The sequence below is a fragment of the Anolis carolinensis genome, chromosome 4 (assembly GCF_035594765.1).
Source record: "Anolis carolinensis isolate JA03-04 chromosome 4, rAnoCar3.1.pri, whole genome shotgun sequence".
In the NCBI taxonomy this organism is placed as follows: Eukaryota; Metazoa; Chordata; class Lepidosauria; order Squamata; family Dactyloidae; genus Anolis; species Anolis carolinensis.
In genome coordinates this window covers 10718798-10738862 of record NC_085844.1, presented here as the reverse complement: position 1 = coordinate 10738862, position 20065 = coordinate 10718798, and the positions used below count along the sequence as shown (strand labels likewise).

General features: G+C 46.3%; 1 protein-coding gene across 1 annotated transcript in view; it reads right to left on the bottom strand.

The window, feature by feature from the left end:
* fam135b (family with sequence similarity 135 member B) overlaps positions 1-20065 on the bottom strand; it is a 151821-nt gene that overhangs the window by 63377 nt on the left and 68379 nt on the right. Inside the window, exon 3 of the mRNA XM_008108335.3 lies at positions 4613-4692. Within this exon, the coding sequence (XP_008106542.2) occupies positions 4613-4692 (80 nt within the window). The remainder of the gene's footprint in view (positions 1-4612; positions 4693-20065) is intronic.

The window sequence follows — 20065 nt, the reverse complement described above, 5'->3', positions numbered from 1 at the left end:
TCAAAAGGGCAGTAAATTCACTTTCGCTTGATGAAGGCCAAAATTGCTTTCCCAAGTGTTATTGGGACTAATGACAGCAATTTGATGCAATTCCGAGGACTCATTCCTTCCTGCTCCACTAAGCAATGAACAACACACATTTGTTGGAACTGCATTAAAGAGCTTATTAAACACACCCTTGACAAAATAAATGAATACAATGACCTTTCTTTAAGCTGTTTTTAAAACAGTGGCTACAGAGATGGACTTTCATTTTATGGAATAATTCAAAAAAAAGGTCAGGATCCAACAGTATATCTCTCAAGGCAGAAGCAATGTTGTTGTTAGAAATAGCAAGGAGGTGTGCAAATAACAGAGTGCTCATGTCAAAACCCTTGATTAGAATGGTGTACTTTTCTAATAGGCTCATTGGAAGCAATAAGGAATCTTCTGTTCTGACAAAGACATTGAAAATTGCAATATTCGAAAACTATTTGTATTTCAGAACTTAGAAAAAGTTGCACTTGATATTTTTGTACTGAAAATAGCATCTTCTTTGCCAAAAATTACATTTTTGTAAATAAAAAAAATTCTTTCCAGAAACAGCTATTTCTTTCAGAAAAAAAGTATTCTGAGCAAAAAAAAAAATCAGATGTGAATTTTGTGCAAAATACAGACAATCCCCGAGTTATGAACACCCAACTTACAAATGATCCATAGTTGAGAACAGGGGTAAGACTACAGGAAATGAGAGAAATCTATCCCCAGGAAGGGAAATTCACTCCTGAAAGAGTTATTATGGGGAAAAGAAGTCTCCTATCACCAATCCTTGTTTCCACAACCAACCAATTTTTTTCAAAATCCCATAATCACAGGGACAGAACGTGAGGTGAAATCTTCTGAACAGGGACACAGACAGCAAAACAAATGGCACAGGGGTGTTAGCTCTTCCCTATCTATCCAAAGCATGCATGTGTGTGTGTAGTTACACTTTAAAAATGTACCTGTTCCAACTTACATACAAATTCAATTTCGGAACAAATCTACAGAACCTACCTTGTTTGTAACTCTGAGACTGCACACATATCCAAAAGTGCAAAGATTCTAATCAGTCCATGGTTGATCTTATTGGAGTTTCCCAGTACTTAAAAAAACATGGTTTTTTTTATCCTCCTCTGAATATTTTCAAGTAGTCTGTATGATGTTAGAACACCTCCTTATCATTACTATCCATTTCACAGGGGCAACAATTCTAAGACTGTCCAAGAGTTGCTGGAGAAACTAAGAGCACAACATTCTACTATTCATGTTATCACACCAGGGCATTAAAGCAGGCAGCCACGCATTTCCACCACCTGCAGAATTCTGGGAAATGTAGTTTGGGAAGGTAAGGACCTCTGTAGCTGAGAATTCAAAAGGCCGAATTTAAAGCCCAGGAGTGATAACGTCACAAGTCTTCATTGTGCCTTCAGAATAATGGTATATTGTGGTATGCTGTTCTGATGCTAACATAACTGAAGGTAATGTGTGTTAAGTCACTGAAGATGAAATTTTACTCAATGGGATGTCTTGGTACAACGTAGTGTTATATTTTGCCCATTTCACTTCCCAGATCCCCAAATTAGCATCCTTCTATGGAATGCCTAAATGACTGTTGTAATAATTATTGTAGTCATTATGAATAGAGCTCCTAACAAGAATCTGTAACTTATGAATGAGTGACAACTTCAGATGCTCAATAACTGAGATCAAGAAGCCCTTTGACCCATCCTATGCAATGAACCTTACATTTCTGCCTTAGTAATATTAATAATTGCAATCTCCCCGGGAAGCCTCAGGAATTAATTATAGTACATTTTCCAAAAAGATGCCCATAAAGCTTTAATGGCTCAAGCCATCCTTGCTTTGATGTCAGGCCTGTAAAGCAATTAGAGTGCTCATTAGATTGCATTAGTTCCCATGCAAATCAGTTGCTAATCCTGTAATGGCACCCCATGCCACATACTCTTCTTCAGGGGTTTTACAGCCTTTTGCATAGCTTAACAAATGCTCAGCTGTTCATTTGCTCTCCAGGCCAGCTGAGGAAAAGCATGAAGCCAGATATACTGATAAAAAAGTTTTTTTTTTACATGACTTTGACTTCAGTCTGCCTCTCAATATATAATCCATTGATGCCAGCTTTCCCAAGCAAAGTTGAAAGGTGTTGTTTGATTTGAATAAGTGTGAGGGTGTTTATTTAAGCATCTAGCAAAACAGTTGATAAGGAAAGTAAATGTGTGCTTCATTTTAGCTTTAGTGCATCTACAATGCAATTTGATACCACTTTAACTGCCCTAGTTCAATGTTATGGCATTCTGGGAAATGTAGTTTGGTTGGGCACCAATGGTATTTGGTTAAGAAGGTTCAATACTACAGCCCCCATGTCGTAGCTATGTTCAGTGAGGTTTGGAGAGCTCCAGCTAGTTGGCTTTTGAAAGTAATAAGCTGACAACAATGCAGCAGTGTGACTGTTAAATATGTAAAACAAACTTTATTGCTGTAATCAGATGTGGTTTCAATCATGTTCTGTGTGTTACATTCTCACAACAATACAGCAATTTAGACAAGAAAAAGAGATGATAAAGGAAAACAAAGAAAACATCTCTAGGAAGGAAAGAAAAAAAGACATTTGACCACTGGCATCACCACTAGTTCATCCTGCAAAGGGGAGATGAGGACAGAAGTGCTGTCTGGGTTGAGGAAAGAGAGAGCTTTATAAGAAAGGGAAAGGTATGGAAAGAGTGGTGATGAAAAGCACAAAGAAGGAATCAGCAGAAGGAGGATGTGATGGGATCAATTTAGTGGAAGAGAAGGATAAAAGGGATTCTGAAACAACTGGAGAGCTGAGATAACACAGGCAATAACAGTAGAGGGGGAAAAAATATACAAGTGCTTTAACTAGAACTAATGCCAGAGTCTTGCACATTCTCTTCTAAGAAGAGACATTAATGAACTAAAGGAGATTTGATGCAGGAGACTGGGGCTTAAATTCACTGGGGGAACAATTAAAATCTTCTCTGTCCCCATACTACTAAATGTCACCACAAAATTGGTTGCAAAGGGTTTTCAATGCCTCTAGAGTTGGCTTTGGGCAAAAGCGGTAATGTGTATATGTGTGTATTGGGGGAGAGATCAATGAACTAATATAGTCACTTACCCAAACTCTAGATTTGTTAGAGAATTCTGTTATTAATAGGATGTATGTTTGATATGTGCTTAAGATTGAATACATCGAAATGGATTACTATCAATGCATTCCTTGATACATCAATAATAAAATATTTTGAATCTGGTCCAAACCCAATCTATAACACTGAAAGCTCAAGAAATACTAATGTACTGCAAGTTGCTAATTGCATGGCATTTTAAAAGAAATATGTATTTCATGTTTTAATTATGCCAAATATGCCAAATATGTATTTGTTATTTCATTGAAATTATATCCCACCTTTCTCCCAAAGGGAGATCCATTATCATGACAGTCCATCTACCGATTAGATATTAATATTGCAATTTCTGGTTGTGCAATTCAACTACTTAAAATTGGATGTATGACCAATGAATAGAAGCTACAGAATCAACAATTTGTGTTTATTGGCACAAGATGTTTCAATAACAGCAGACTCAAAAACCTTTCAAAAGTGTCAAGCCAACACTTGGTGAATATTAACATCTTGTGTGACTGACTATGAAATTTGGTTTCAGATATCTGTATTATAGAACAATCTTTCAGATGTGACTCTTAACAACAACAACAACAACAGCAGCAGCAGCAACAGCAGCAACAACAACAACAACAACAACAACAGCATATTCCATCTTCTCCCCATCCTTGGTACTCAAAGCAGCTTAAAAACTCAAAACAGATAAACATAAAAGCTCACTAAAATTTGTTTATACAGGTTGAGTATCCCTTATGTAAAATCCTGAAATAAAAATATCCTGTAGAAATGTGTGACTGAGATAGTGACATCTTGTCGCTTTTAAGGGTTCAATGTAACAAAATGAATAAAATTTATTCAAAAGATTGTTTATAAAATTACTTTCAGGCTAAGCGTATATCTAAAAGAAGCATGAATTTCATGTTTAGACTTGCCCAAGATATGCCCAAGATATCTCATTACACATATGCAAGTATTCCAAAATGGGGGGGGGGGGATCCAAAATCCAAAACACTTCGGGTCTTAAGCATTTCAGATAAAGGATTCTCAATTTGTAACATTATTAAAATATCTATAGAATTGAAAGCAATTTCAAAGACTAGCCAATAACTAAGCACGGCTTATGAATATTATATCACATTATTAAAAGCTCTTTCACTACAAGATCTGTTGAAACAAAAGAGACTGCCTTCTATAGGAAGGACACAATCAAAGAAGTCAATAAAGCCCCTCTAAAATAGTATAGTTCAGAGCCAGGTGGCAGCCAACATGAAGACCTTTCCCCCAAGATCTAAACGTAGAGTACAATCCCTCAGACAACCCATATCTGAGATGTGTAGGGCCTGATAGGTTACAAAAATAACTTTTTCTCACTCAGCATAGTTTGTATTGGTCTCTATTCAAGTCATTCCTCTCTCAAATTTTTTCCTTACCTGTTTGTTCCACAATAGTTGCCAACACCCGATGTGGGATTCTAGATGGGACTTTCAGACTTGCATGCACCAAGTAATACCTGAAAGGAGAAGAAAGAGAGAAAATATAGTACAGAAGCTGGCATGTTCCTTAGTGAGGGCCCTTCTACACAGCCAAGGCAGATAATCCACAAAACCTGCTTTAAACTGAGTCCACACTGCCATATAATCTAGTTCAAAGTAGATAATGTGGGATTTTATACAGCTGTGCGGAAGGGGCCTGAGAGCAAATGAAAAAGTGCAAACGTACTCCTTAAGACTCATCACCACCTAAAACTGAAAGTCACATTATAATGGCATCATCCTACAGAATTCTGGCATTTCTAATTTGGCAAGGAAGACCTAGGATTATCCACCAAATAGGCCCTGTGTTAATTCACAGAGACTGCACTAGAAAATGCCAGGTTCTACATCAAATTTGGAATTTTATAGCATGGAGGCAGAATAGTTAAAGCAGGATCAAACCCATAAAATTGTGCAGTGAAGATGCACCTCTGTTCTGATATCCTTCTCCAAACCAAACTGGAAGTGGAGAAGATAAGTGGAGTGTGCAAGTCAGAGACTACTAAACCATGCTCTGAAAGACCAGTATGTGGGTATATCGGTTAGATAGATAAGGTTGGTTCATAGGTAAGTAGGTAGATGGCTTGTTAAGCATGTATTCTTAATACCAAATGCAGTGTTTTCCCCTACACTCGGCTGCTCTTTGGGCTCACCGATGCCCTATGAGTCTGGGGAATAGCAAATAAGTATGCGCCAGAGTAATCTGTCACTGGCAAGTGGCAAAGCTTGCTGTCAGAGTGGTAGAGTAGCAATCTGTCGGGGTGATGACATACTGTGATCACAACTGTGTTTCTTGAGGCATCCTGCAGGATGATAAATTCTTCTGTGTCAAGACAAAATGCTGGTTTTGCATTTCTCCATTTCAAATGCCAGACTATTTAACACTGGGAGCCACAGATATGACAGAAACACAAACTGTCCTTGCTCTTTGTCACGACCCAGGCTGCAGAGCACCAATAACCATACACAGAGGCCAGAATCTATCTAATATCTTTATTGTAGGAATATATAAAGTTAATAAAAACAAGTGTAGAAAATAGTCCAGAATTAGACCTTTCAGGAAAGGTCAGAATTAGTCCAAAAAAGCAATGTCCAATAAGAAATATTAAGGTCCAAAGTTGTAATCCAATAACCGAAACACTCACTTTGCCAAGCAAAGTGAGGGGAGATGACAAGGTCCTTTAGTCCATGAAACTTGAGCGAGGCTAGGAAATAACTTGATACTTGAAACAAGGCTTGAACGTGGAACAAGGTAACTAAGAACAAGAACAAGGTCCGTGGAATAACTTGATAAATCCGTGGAACAAGGCAAGGATTGATCCTGGGAAACAAGGCAAAGTCCGTAGATAAACAAAGGCTGGGAAGCAAGGCGAAGGCTGGATAGCAAGGCAAGGCTTGAGCAGGAGCGAGGCTTGAACCGGAGCGCGCTGTCCAGACACAACTCGCTCCGTAGGCTGACGAATTGACTCCGCGAAGTTACTACGCGGGTAAAACACCTAAATAGAGTCTAGCTTCCCGCCGAAGCAGTTCTCTGGGAATCAGAACCGAAAGCTAACTCTGAGACCAGATGTGAGACTCCCCAAAGATTCTCACGAGAAGCAGTCTTAATTGGCCACATTCTTAGCTGCAATCCTCGCACTCCTGCGCGAAGCTGAATCCAAACTTCTCTGTTGTTTACAAAACTCCCGGCGCAAGAATACGGGAGAAGTAGGCTCTGGGCTTGTTTGACATACTTCTGGGAGACAACTTTCTTGCAGGTGCAAGGTTCCCAGATCTGCCTGGGAAAGATCTGGCTGAGAGGAATCCAGTTCAGACTGGGAAGGTAAAAAACCCAAGTTTTCATCTTCATCAGGAATTACAATGTCCTGAGCAGGACTACAAGGCCCATGGGTCATCACACTATCCCCCTCCTCAAGGCCCCTCCCAAACTGGGGCCCTCTCCCCGAGGCGCGAGGTCGCGGTTTGGTGGGATAGGTCTGATGAAAGCGACGGGTTAGATCAGGAGCATGGACTGTGGAGGCGTCTTCCCAAGAGCGTTCCTCAGGGCCAAAACCCACCCAGTCAATGAGATATTGTAGGCGGCGGCGGTGAAAGCGAGAATCCAAAATGTCCTCAACCTCGAACTCCTCCTCCCCATTCATCAAAACAGGAGGGGGGGCCGGTTGGTCTGTATCAGGTCGCACACCATCCGCCGGAAGGAGCAGGGAACGGTGAAACACTGGGTGAATGCGCATTGAACGCGGAAGTTGGAGTTTGAAAGTCACGGGGTTTAATTGCGCCACCACTGGATAGGGACCAATGAAACGGGCATCTAACTTCCGGCAAGGGCGGTGGGAGGGCAGAAAGCGAGTGGACAGGAAAACCCGATCTCCTACCTTGATTTCAGGGCCCGACTGGCGATGTTTGTCAGCGTGGCGTTTATAGTCCTCCTTGGCTTGGTCCAGTTGCTGGAGCAAAAGTTGTTGCACCGCTGTGAGTTCCTGCAGCCAATCCTCTGCTGCGGGAACCTCTGAAGTTTCAATGACAGGGGGAAAGAAACGTGGATGGAAGCCGTAGTTTGCAAAGAACGGCGTTTCCTTTGTAGAAGCTTGAACTCCATTGTTGTAGGCAAACTCAGACAGTGGTAACAGAGAAGCCCAATTGTCCTGTTGATAGTTTACATAACAGCGAAGATACTGCTCCAAAGTGGCATTGGTGCGCTCCGTTTGCCCATCTGTTTGGGGATGATGAGCTGAAGATAAGCGAGAGTCTATGCCCAATAGTTTTTGTAGTGCCTTCCAAAAACGAGAGGTGAATTGAGATCCACGGTCTGTGACTAAACTCTTGGGCAATCCATGTAGTCTGAAAACATGTTGAAGAAATAGATCCGCAGTTTCCTTGGCCGTGGGGAGGCCTTCGCAGGGAATGAAATGGGCTAACTTGGTGAATAGGTCCACCACCACTAAGATCGTGGTGAATCCACAGGAAGGTGGTAGGTCAGTGATGAAATCCGCGGAAATTATTTCCCATGGGCGAGATGGGGTAGGAAGGGGGTGTAAAAGCCCTGAGGGCTTCTCCCTTCGTATCTTGGAGCGCTGGCATACTGGGCAGGTGTTGACATATTTTTCCACATCCTTGCGGATCTTGGGCCACCAAAAATCCCTTAGGATCAAATGCATAGTTTTAAATAGTCCGAAGTGTCCTGCTGGTTTGCAGTCATGACACAGACGAAGCGCTTTTTCCCTGCCCGGTCCGGGTGGGATATAAACATGATTTCTATAGCAGAGCAGCCCATCTTTAAGCGAAAAGGGGAAATGCAGACCTTGGCGAAGTTGGTCCTGCGCCCAGGCATCTGCTTGCTGACTAGCCCTGATTTCTTGAGCACAGATGGGTCCTGGAGTAGGGGAAGTTGAACCAATGGGAATGGATTTGGTGTTCCCCACCGTGAGTGTGGCAAAGTTCTCAGGTTGTAGCAGTTGGGATTCAAAGGTCTCCTTGCGTCCTGCAGCGTATTCCGGTTTACGTGACAGGGCGTCTGCTTGCTTGGTTTGGGCTGGGGTCACATAATGGATCTGGAAGTTGAAACGTTCAAAGAATAAAGCCCAACGTTGCTGCCTCTGATTTAGTTTGCGGGCAGTTCTTAGATGTTCTAGATTACGATGATCAGTGTGGACTTCAATGGGAAATTTGGCCCCTTCTAGCCAATGTCTCCAAGTTTCAAAGGCTGCCTTTATGGCCAGTAGTTCTTTTTCCCAAATGGTGTAATTCCTCTCTGGTGTGGTTAGTTGACGAGAATAAAAGGCACAGGGGTGGAGGTGATCTCCCACCGGTTGTAAGAGTACAGCCCCAATTGCCACATCAGAGGCGTCCGCTTGCACCACAAAAGGGGTTCCAGGATTTGGGTGCTGTAGAATTGGCTGGGAGGTGAATAGTTTCTTTAGTTGCTGGAACCCTTTCTCTGCTTGATCAGTCCAGCGGAAAGGCTGCTTTCCACGGATGCAGCTAGTGATGGGGTCGGACCAGCGGGCAAAATCTGGAATGAACTTGCGGTAGTAGTTCGCGAACCCCAAGAAACGCTGCACCTCTTTCTTGTTAGTTGGCGCCCGCCATTCCAATACTGCTGAAACTTTGGCTGGATCCATGGAAAGCCCTAGAGGCGAGATGCGGTAACCAAGGAAATCTACCTCTTGTAGATCAAAAGCGCATTTTTCCAGCTTGGCATAAAGTCCATGATCCCGCAATCGTTGTAACACCATTTTGACGTGGTTCTCATGTTCTGATTGTGATCTGGAAAACACCAAAAAATCGTCCAGGTAGATTATCAAGAACCTGTCTAGATAGTCCTGAAAAATGTCATTGACAAAATGCTGGAACGTTGCGGGGGCTCCGCATAAACCGAAATTCATAACTCGGGACTCAAATAATCCGAATTTGGTCTGGAAGGCGGTCTTCCACTCGTCCCCTTCCCTGATGCGAACTAAGTTGTAAGCCCCCCGAAGATCCAGCTTGGTGTAAACCTTGGCTCCTCGAAGCCGATCCAGTAGATCCGAGATTAAAGGCAGGGGATAGCTGTTCCGCTTGGTGATATTGTTCAATGCTCTGTAGTCCACCACCAAGCGTAGTTCCCCTGACTTCTTCTTCACAAACATCACTGGGGAGGCGGCTGGGGATTGAGAGGGTCTGATGAATCCCTTGCGAAGGTTTGTCTCTAGGAATTCCCTGAGAGCTTCTTGCTCTGGTTCAGTCAGGGAGTAGAGATGCCCTCGCGGGATCGGGGCCCCCTCCACCAAGTCAATGGCACAGTCATAAGGTCTATGTGGGGGTAATTTTTCGGCTTCTTTCTCATTGAATACATCCCAATACTCGGAGTACTTCTTTGGCAAGGTGATGATGGGCTCGGTGTCTGTGGCATGGCATACCTTGGCTACGAGGCAATGGTTTTGGCAGTACGGTGAAGCAAACTGCAGTTCTCTGTTGGACCAGGAGATGTTAGGGTCGTGGAGAGTTGTGATGACCCATGGGCCTTGTAGTCCTGCTCAGGACATTGTAATCCCTGATGAAGATGAAAACTTGGGTTTTTTACCTTCCCAGTCTGAACTGGATTCCTCTCAGCCAGATCCTTCCCAGGCAGATCTGGAAACCTTGCACCTGCAAGAAAGTTGTGCCCCAGAAGTATGTCAAACAACCCCAGAGCCTACTTCTCCCGTGTTCTTGCGCCGGGAGTTTTGTAAACAACAGAGAAGTTTGGATTCAGCTTCGCGCAGGAGTGCGAGGATAGCAGCTAAGAATGTTGCCAATTAACATTGGTTCTCGTGAGAATCTTTAAGGAGTTTAACATCTGGTCTCAGAGTTTAGCTTTCGTTTCTGATTCCCAGAGAACCGCTTTGGTGAGAAAGTTGGACTCTATATAGGTGTTTTGCCCGCGTAGCAACTTCGCGGAGTCAATTCGTCAGCCTACGGAGCGAGTTGTGTCTGGACAGCGCGCTCCGATTCAAGCCTCGCTTCAGCTCAAGCCTTGCCTTGCTATCCAGCCTTCGCCTTGCTTCCCAGCCTTTGTTTACCTACGGACTTTGCCTTGTTTCCCAGGACTAATCCTTGCCTTGTTTCACGGATTTTACCAAGTTATTCCACGGACCTTGTTCTTGTTCTTAGTTACCTTGTTCCACGTTCAAGCCTTGTTTCAAGTATCAAGTTATTTCCTAGCCACGCTCAAGTTTTATGGACTAAGGACCTTGTCATCTCCCCTCACTTTGCTTGGCAAAGTGAGTGTTTCGGTTATTGGATTACAACTTTGGACCTTAATATTTCTTATTGGACATTGCTTTTTTGGACTAATTCTGACCTTTCCTGAAGGGTCTAATTCTGGACTATTTTCTATACTTGTTTTTATTAACTTTATATATTCCTTCAATAAAGATATTAGTTAGATTCTGGCCTCTGTGTATGGTTATTGGTGCCTCTGCCGCCTGGGTCGTGACAGTTTGACTCCGCCGCCCATAAGCACCAACTAACCGAGGCCAGGATGTCTACCGGAGCCGCGCCGGCTGGACAGCCGCTCAGCTACACCATCAGCAAGGACGAAGTGGACCGCATCCGTGACAGACTCAACGCGCAGGATGGAGAAATAAAAGGGTTGAGGGAGCGCGGAGTTCGCCTCCCGGCCATGGCGTTGCCTACCAAGTTTTCTGGAGAAGCTGCTAAGGTTCATGTTTTCCGCCGCCAATGTCAAGCTTATCTAGAGGCCCGTGATGCCGAGTTTCCCCAAGAAGACATCAAGGTGGCGTGGGTCTACAGTCTTCTAGACGGACCAGCGGCTAGCTGGGCGACGGCCCTGTTTGATCAAGCCTCCCCCCACCTAAGTTCAGCACAACGCTTCTTGGATCACCTTAAGGAGACCTGGGGAATCGAGGACAATTTGGAGGCAGCCGGTCACAAACTCCGGCGCCTCCTTCAAGGAGACAGACCCATGTCTCAGTACATAGCCGAGTTCCGCGTGCTGGCCCACAACACCGGCTGGAACGATGTAGCCCTCAGAGGACAATTTCGGGAGGGTCTCAACATTGAAATGCTGGAAGAAATCTCCAAGGTGGATCCTCCCCAGACCCTCGAGGCACTCATTGATCAATGTTTACGGGCTGAAGTCATGATTGCCAACAGGAAACAATGGGTTCGAGGCCAGGGCGGTAGAGCCGGGGCAAAACCCCCCGCTCCCGCCAGTGTTCAGCCACGTCCGGTGTGGAGACCCCCGCCGCCAACCCCATACCCCAGAGGAGGCGAGGAGGTGCCGATGCAGTTGGGCAATGTGCGTCCCAGACTAGATGCCACCGAGAAGGCCCGTCGTCAACGCTTGAACCTCTGCTGGTACTGCGGGAACGGGGGCCACTTCGCCAGAGAGTGCCCAGCCAAAGGGAAGCCTGCCGCCCGTCTTGCGGCGGCGTCCTCCACGGAGTCGAAGGCGTCTGAGCCGACTGGCACACAGCCGGCGGGGGAAGCCAACGACCGGGTGTAGAGAGGCTCGCCAACCCGGTCAAAAAATCCATCCAAGAGCCGCCAACCGGGGTCCTGTTCCTTCTCGTGGTCACATTATGGTCAGCAAAAAGGGGACCCGTCATGATCCACGCCATGATAGACTCTGGAGCTACCAACAATTTCATCGATAGAGAGTATGCCGACTCTCTGGGATTACAATATCATGATTTCAAGAATGCCCGTGTGGTGCAAGCCATAGACGGCCGTCCCCTCAAGACGGGCCCCGTAAGCCAGTGGTCGGAACCCACCAGGATGTGGATAAGGGAACATATGGAAGAGATTTCCTTCTTTGTTACCGAGGTTCCCCATTTCCCTGTGATTTTGGGAATTCCATGGCTGACACTCCACGACCCTAACATCTCCTGGTCCAACAGAGAACTGCAGTTTGCTTCACCGTACTGCCAAAACCATTGCCTCGTAGCCAAGGTATGCCATGCCACAGACTCCGAGCCCATCATCACCTTGCCAAAGAAGTACTCCGAGTATTGGGATGTATTCAATGAGAAAGAAGCCGAAAAATTACCCCCACATAGACCTTATGACTGTGCCATTGACTTGGTGGAGGGGGCCCCGATCCCGCGAGGGCATCTCTACTCCCTGACTGAACCAGAGCAAGAAGCTCTCAGGGAATTCTTAGAGACAAACCTTCGCAAGGGGTTCATCAGACCCTCTCAATCCCCAGCCGCCTCCCCAGTGATGTTTGTGAAGAAGAAGTCAGGGGAATTGCGCTTGGTGGTGGACTACAGAGCATTGAACAATATCACCAAGCGGAACAGCTATCCCCTGCCCTTAATCTCGGATCTACTGGACCGACTTCGAGGAGCCAAGGTCTACACCAAGCTGGATCTTCGGGGGGCTTATAATCTAGTTCGCATCAGAGAAGGGGACGAGTGGAAGACCGCCTTCCAGACTAAATTCGGATTATTCGAGTCCCGAGTTATGAATTTCGGTTTATGCGGAGCTCCCGCAACGTTCCAGCATTTTGTCAACGATATTTTTCAGGACTATCTAGACAGATTCTTGATAATCTACCTGGACGATTTTTTGGTGTTTTCCAGATCACAATCAGAACATGAGAACCACGTCAAAATGGTGTTGCAACGACTGCGGGATCATGGACTTTATGCCAAGCTAGAGAAATGCGCTTTTGATCTACAAGAGGTAGATTTCCTTGGCTACCGCATCTCGCCTCTAGGGCTTTCCATGGATCCAGCCAAAGTTTCAGCAGTATTGGAATGGCGGGCGCCAACTAACAAGAAAGAGGTGCAGCGTTTCTTGGGGTTCGCGAACTACTACCGCAAGTTCATTCCAGATTTTGCCCGCTGGTCCGACCCCATCACTAGCTGCATCCGTGGAAAGCAGCCTTTCCGCTGGACTGATCAAGCAGAGAAAGGGTTCCAGCAACTGAAGAAACTATTCACCTCCCAGCCAATTCTACAGCACCCAAATCCTGGAACCCCTTTTGTGGTGCAAGCGGACGCCTCTGATGTGGCAATTGGGGCTGTACTCTTACAACCGGTGGGAGATCACCTCCACCCCTGTGCCTTTTATTCTCGTCAACTAACCACACCAGAGAGGAATTACACCATTTGGGAAAAAGAACTACTGGCCATAAAGGCAGCCTTTGAAACTTGGAGACATTGGCTAGAAGGGGCCAAATTCCCCATTGAAGTCCACACTGATCATCGTAATCTAGAACATCTAAGAACTGCCCGCAAACTAAATCAGAGGCAGCAACGTTGGGCTTTATTCTTTGAACGTTTCAACTTCCAGATCCATTATGTGACCCCAGCTCAAACCAAGCAAGCAGACGCCCTGTCACGTAAACCGGAATACGCTGCAGGACGCAAGGAGACCTTTGAATCCCAACTGCTACAACCTGAGAACTTTGCCACGCTCACAGTGGGGAACACCAAATCCAGTCCCATTGGTTCAACTTCCCCTACTCCAGGACCCATCTGTGCTCAAGAAATCAGGGCTAGTCAGCAAGCAGATGCCTGGGCGCAGGACCAACTTCGCCAAGGTCTGCATTTTCCCTTTTCGCTTAAAGATGGGCTGCTCTGCTATAGAAATCATGTTTATATCCCACCCGGACCGGGCAGGGAAAAAGCGCTTCGTCTGTGTCATGACTGCAAACCAGCAGGACACTTCGGACTATTTAAAACCATGCATTTGATCCTAAGAGATTTTTGGTGGCCCAAGATCCGCAAGGATGTGGAAAAATATGTCAACACCTGCCCAGTATGCCAGCGCTCCAAGATACGAAGGGAGAAGCCCTCAGGGCTTTTGCACCCCCTTCCTACCCCATCTCGCCCATGGGAAATAATTTCCGCGGATTTCATCACTGACCTACCACCTTCCTGTGGATTCACCACGATCTTAGTGGTGGTGGACCTATTCACCAAGTTAGCCCATTTCATTCCCTGCGAAGGCCTCCCCACGGCCAAAGAAACTGCGGATCTATTTCTTCAGCATGTTTTCAGACTACATGGATTGCCCAAGAGTTTAGTCACAGACCGTGGATCTCAATTCACCTCTCGTTTTTGGAAGGCACTACAAAAACTACTGGGCATAGACTCTCGCTTATCTTCAGCTCATCATCCCCAAACAGATGGGCAAACGGAGCGCACCAATGCCACTTTGGAGCAGTATCTTCGCTGTTATGTAAACTACCAACAGGACAATTGGGCTTCTCTGTTACCACTGTCTGAGTTTGCCTACAATAATGGAGTTCAAGCTTCTACAAAAGAAACGCCGTTCTTTGCAAACTACGGTTTCCATCCACGTTTCTTTCCCCCTGTCATTGAAACTTCAGAAGTTCCCGCAGCAGAGGATTGGCTGCAGGAACTCACAGCGGTGCAACAACTTTTGCTCCAGCAACTGGACCAAGCCAAGGAGGACTATAAACGCCACGCTGACAAACACCGCCAGCCGGGCCCCGAAATCAAGGTAGGAGATCGGGTTTTTCTGTCCACTCGCTTTCTGCCCTCCCACCGCCCATGCCGGAAGTTAGATGCCCGCTTCATTGGCCCCTATCCAGTGGTGGCGCAATTAAACCCCGTGACTTTCAAACTCCAACTTCCGCGTTCAATGCGCATTCACCCAGTGTTTCACCGTTCCCTGCTCCTTCCGGCGGATGGTGTGCGTCCTGATACAGACCAACCGGCCCCCCCTCCTGTTTTGATGAATGGGGAGGAGGAGTTCGAGGTTGAGGACATTTTGGATTCTCGCTTTCATCGCCGCCGCCTACAATATCTCATTGACTGGGTGGGTTTTGGGCCTGAGGAACGCTCTTGGGAAGACGCCTCCACAGTCCATGCTCCTGATCTAACCCGTCGCTTCCATCTGACCTATCCCACCAAACCGCGACCTCGCGCCTCGGGGAGAGGGCCCCAGTTTGGGAGGGGCCTTGAGGAGGGGGATAGTGTGATGACCCATGGGCCTTGTAGTCCTGCTCAGGACATTGTAATCCCTGATGAAGATGAAAACTTGGGTTTTTTACCTTCCCAGTCTGAACTGGATTCCTCTCAGCCAGATCCTTCCCAGGCAGATCTGGAAACCTTGCACCTGCAAGAAAGTTGTGCCCCAGAAGTATGTCAAACAACCCCAGAGCCTACTTCTCCCGTGTTCTTGCGCCGGGAGTTTTGTAAACAACAGAGAAGTTTGGATTCAGCTTCGCGCAGGAGTGCGAGGATAGCAGCTAAGAATGTTGCCAATTAACATTGGTTCTCGTGAGAATCTTTAAGGAGTTTAACATCTGGTCTCAGAGTTTAGCTTTCGTTTCTGATTCCCAGAGAACCGCTTTGGTGAGAAAGTTGGACTCTATATAGGTGTTTTGCCCGCGTAGCAACTTCGCGGAGTCAATTCGTCAGCCTACGGAGCGAGTTGTGTCTGGACAGCGCGCTCCGATTCAAGCCTCGCTTCAGCTCAAGCCTTGCCTTGCTATCCAGCCTTCGCCTTGCTTCCCAGCCTTTGTTTACCTACGGACTTTGCCTTGTTTCCCAGGACTAATCCTTGCCTTGTTTCACGGATTTTACCAAGTTATTCCACGGACCTTGTTCTTGTTCTTAGTTACCTTGTTCCACGTTCAAGCCTTGTTTCAAGTATCAAGTTATTTCCTAGCCACGCTCAAGTTTTATGGACTAAGGACCTTGTCATCTCCCCTCACTTTGCTTGGCAAAGTGAGTGTTTCGGTTATTGGATTACAACTTTGGACCTTAATATTTCTTATTGGACATTGCTTTTTTGGACTAATTCTGACCTTTCCTGAAGGGTCTAATTCTGGACTATTTTCTATACTTGTTTTTATTAACTTTATATATTCCTTCAATAAAGATATTAGTTAGATTCTGGCCTCTGTGTATGGTTATTGGTGCCTCTGCCGCCTGGGTCGTGACAAGAGTCAGCCATGGAATTCCCAAAATCACAGGGAAATGGGGGACCTCGGTAACAAAGAAGGAAATCTCTTCCATATGTTCCCTTATCCACATCCTGGTGGGTTCCGACCACTGACTTACGGGGCCCGTCTTGAGGGGACGGCCGTCTATGGCTTGCACCACACGGGCATTCTTGAAATCATGATATTGTAATCCCAGAGAGTCGGCATACTCTCTATCGATGAAATTGTTGGTAGCTCCAGAGTCTATCATGGCGTGGATCATGACGGGTCCCCTTTTTGCTGACCATAATGTGACCACGAGAAGGAACAGGACCCCGGTTGGCGGCTCTTGGATGGATTTTTTGACCGGGTTGGCGAGCCTCTCTACACCCGGTCGTTGGCTTCCCCTGCCGGCTGTGTGCCAGTCGGCTCAGACGCCTTCGTCTCCGTGGAGGACGCCGCCGCAAGACGGGCGGCAGGCTTCCCTTTGGCTGGGCACTCTCTGGCGAAGTGGCCCCCGTTCCCGCAGTACCAGCAGAGGTTTAAGCGTTGACGACGGGCCTTCTCGGCGGCATCTAGTCTGGGACGCACATTGCCCAACTGCATCGGCACCTCCTCGCCTCCTCTGGGGTATGGGGTTGGCGGTGGGGGTCTCCACACCGGACGTGGCTGAACGCTGGCGGGAGCGGGGGGTTTTGCCCCGGCTCTACTGCCCTGGCCTCGAACCCACTGTTTCCTGTTGGCAATCATGACTTCAGCCCGTAAACATTGATCAATGAGTGCCTCGAGGGTCTGGGGAGGATCCACCTTGGAGATTTCTTCCAGCATTTCAATGTTGAGACCCTCCCGGAATTGTCCCCTGAGGGCTACATCGTTCCAGCCGGTGTTGTGGGCCAGCACTCGGAACTCGGCTATATACTGAGACATAGGTCTGTCTCCTTGGAAAAGGCGACGGAGTTTGTGACCGGCTGCCTCCAAATTGTCCTCGATTCCCCAAGTCTCCTTGAGGTGGTCCAAGAAGTGTTGCGCTGATCTTAGGTGTGGAGAGGCTTGGTCGAACAGTGCCGTCGCCCAGCTGGCCGCTGGCCCGTCTAGAAGACTGTAAACCCATGCCACTTTGATGTCTTCTTGGGGAAACTCGGCAGCACGGGCCTCCAGATAAGCTTGACATTGGCGACGGAAGACATGAACCTTAGAAGCTTCTCCAGTAAACTTGGTTGGCAACGCCATGGCCGGAAGACGAACTCCGCGTTCCTTCAAACCCCTTATTTCTCCATCCTGTGCATTGAGCTTATCACGGATTCGGTCCACCTCTTCCTTGTCGATGGTGTAGGTAATCGGCTGGCCGCTCGGCCCAGGTACGACTCCGGTAGACATTCTGGCCGAGGTTAATTGGTGCTTAGGGTGGCGGAGTCAAACTGTCACGACCCAGGCTGCAGAGCACCAATAACCATACACAGAGGCCAGAATCTATCTAATATCTTTATTGTAGGAATATATAAAGTTAATAAAAACAAGTGTAGAAAATAGTCCAGAATTAGACCTTTCAGGAAAGGTCAGAATTAGTCCAAAAAAGCAATGTCCAATAAGAAATATTAAGGTCCAAAGTTGTAATCCAATAACCGAAACACTCACTTTGCCAAGCAAAGTGAGGGGAGATGACAAGGTCCTTTAGTCCATGAAACTTGAGCAAGGCTAGGAAATAACTTGATACTTGAAACAAGGCTTGAACGTGGAACAAGGTAACTAAGAACAAGAACAAGGTCCGTGGAATAACTTGATAAATCCGTGGAACAAGGCAAGGATTGATCCTGGGAAACAAGGCAAAGTCCGTAGATAAACAAAGGCTGGGAAGCAAGGCGAAGGCTGGATAGCAAGGCAAGGCTTGAGCAGGAGCGAGGCTTGAACCGGAGCGCGCTGTCCAGACACAACTCGCTCCGTAGGCTGACGAATTGACTCCGCGAAGTTACTACGCGGGTAAAACACCTAAATAGAGTCTAGCTTCCCGCCGAAGCAGTTCTCTGGGAATCAGAACCGAAAGCTAACTCTGAGACCAGATGTGAGACTCCCCAAAGATTCTCACGAGAAGCAGTCTTAATTGGCCACATTCTTAGCTGCAATCCTCGCACTCCTGCGCGAAGCTGAATCCAAACTTCTCTGTTGTTTACAAAACTCCCGGCGCAAGAATACGGGAGAAGTAGGCTCTGGGCTTGTTTGACATACTTCTGGGAGACAACTTTCTTGCAGGTGCAAGGTTCCCAGATCTGCCTGGGAAAGATCTGGCTGAGAGGAATCCAGTTCAGACTGGGAAGGTAAAAAACCCAAGTTTTCATCTTCATCAGGAATTACAATGTCCTGAGCAGGACTACAAGGCCCATGGGTCATCACACTCTTCATTCAGTAAATACTTTTTGTGAGCCAACTGCTTAGATTCCATTTGGCTACTATATGCAATACATTTGACAAATCAGCTTTTTTCCCCTCTCCCTCTTTTTTAAAAACAAATCATTGCTTATGAGATAAGAGGATGATGATGAAGTGTCAGTAGTATTCACATGAGCAGCAGTATCACTCATCAAAGTAGTATTTATACAATATGGTGTCTATATCCTCAGAACTGAGCCCTGTGGTTTCATTTATCCGCGTCAGGCAAAATATGTCATGTCTAGGCATTTTCTAGGTCCTCTAGGTGATTCTATGGCAAGTTGACCATAGCGTCATGCTGAAGGATTCTCATAGCATTGAGCCATGGCAGTGGTGTCAAACTAGTGATTCTACAGTGTAGATGAACCCTATTTTTTCTGTATGGAAAATGCTATTTTCTTAGAAAATTCTGTGCAAGGCATTTGTGCAAAGGATAGGCCCCAAACTGAAGATTTTCATCAGCCTGGGATTTTTCTTGTCAGAGGTTCTTGATGTTTAAAAAATATTTGTGAAAATGTTTCCTGATACTTTGAACATCCTTTTCACTTGTATTGATGAATCTATGAAACATTTTAATCCAAACTTCAAAAGAGGTTCTTAAGGTGCTGAATCCATTTTGTCCATAGTTATCAGTCTCCATGGGTGTGTATATACTGACTCAAATAACCCCGAGTATAGTGCTCTGGACCTGCTGCAGGAGCATCCCTCAAACCCTTTTGAAGTCCAGATGGCCAGCTGGGCTGAGACCACTGTGGTTTTGTCAGCCAAAAGCAGCTCCCTGGCAAGACTTTGCTGATAGCATTGCTTCTGACGAGGTTACAACATAATACCTTGCCATGTAACTAGCAGGGTTGACATTTCCAGAAGGTTCTGCAGGGGAGTTGCTTCTAACTGGTAAAACAGCAATGGTGACCCCAATGTACTCTTGGCCAGGCTAACCATCTGGACAGGGATATTCCTGTGCTGCATCCAGCGTAAGTCTGAAGCACAATAGTGGGTCTCTTGATTTGTGGACATTGAGCAATGCTAAATCCAGCCTGATCCAGCTGTCCATACCTTAAAAATATCAAGATCACTTCAGAGCTTCCTGGAAACTCTGGAGTAAAGTTCTACTTTCTCTTGCATTGGAATAACAGTTGGAACAGTATTTCTGCAGATAAATCAGCTGTGTGTCATGTTGCAAGATGAACACACATTATTTGTTCTGCATAGACATGGCCCAGGAGGACTTCTTTTAGGTATTGATTCAAATCCATAGCAAAGTCACCATCATACTGATATGTAAGCTGGCAGTAGTGACTGACAGAGGCGGTTCAACCGCCAGGCCAACTAGGCACTTTGTTGTGATGCCATCTGGTAGGGGGCGCCGTTGAGGACCAGCCCCATGGTGAATCTGTCCCAGTGCCTGGAGGATGTGCCTTTCTGGGGCTTCCGCTCCTGGGACATAAAACCCCCACAGGCTTACAGCGAGGTGCAGCACTTGGTGCTGGAGGAGCTGATCACTGGTGGGTGGGTGGCTTTCCAGGCTTTCCTGCGGTGGG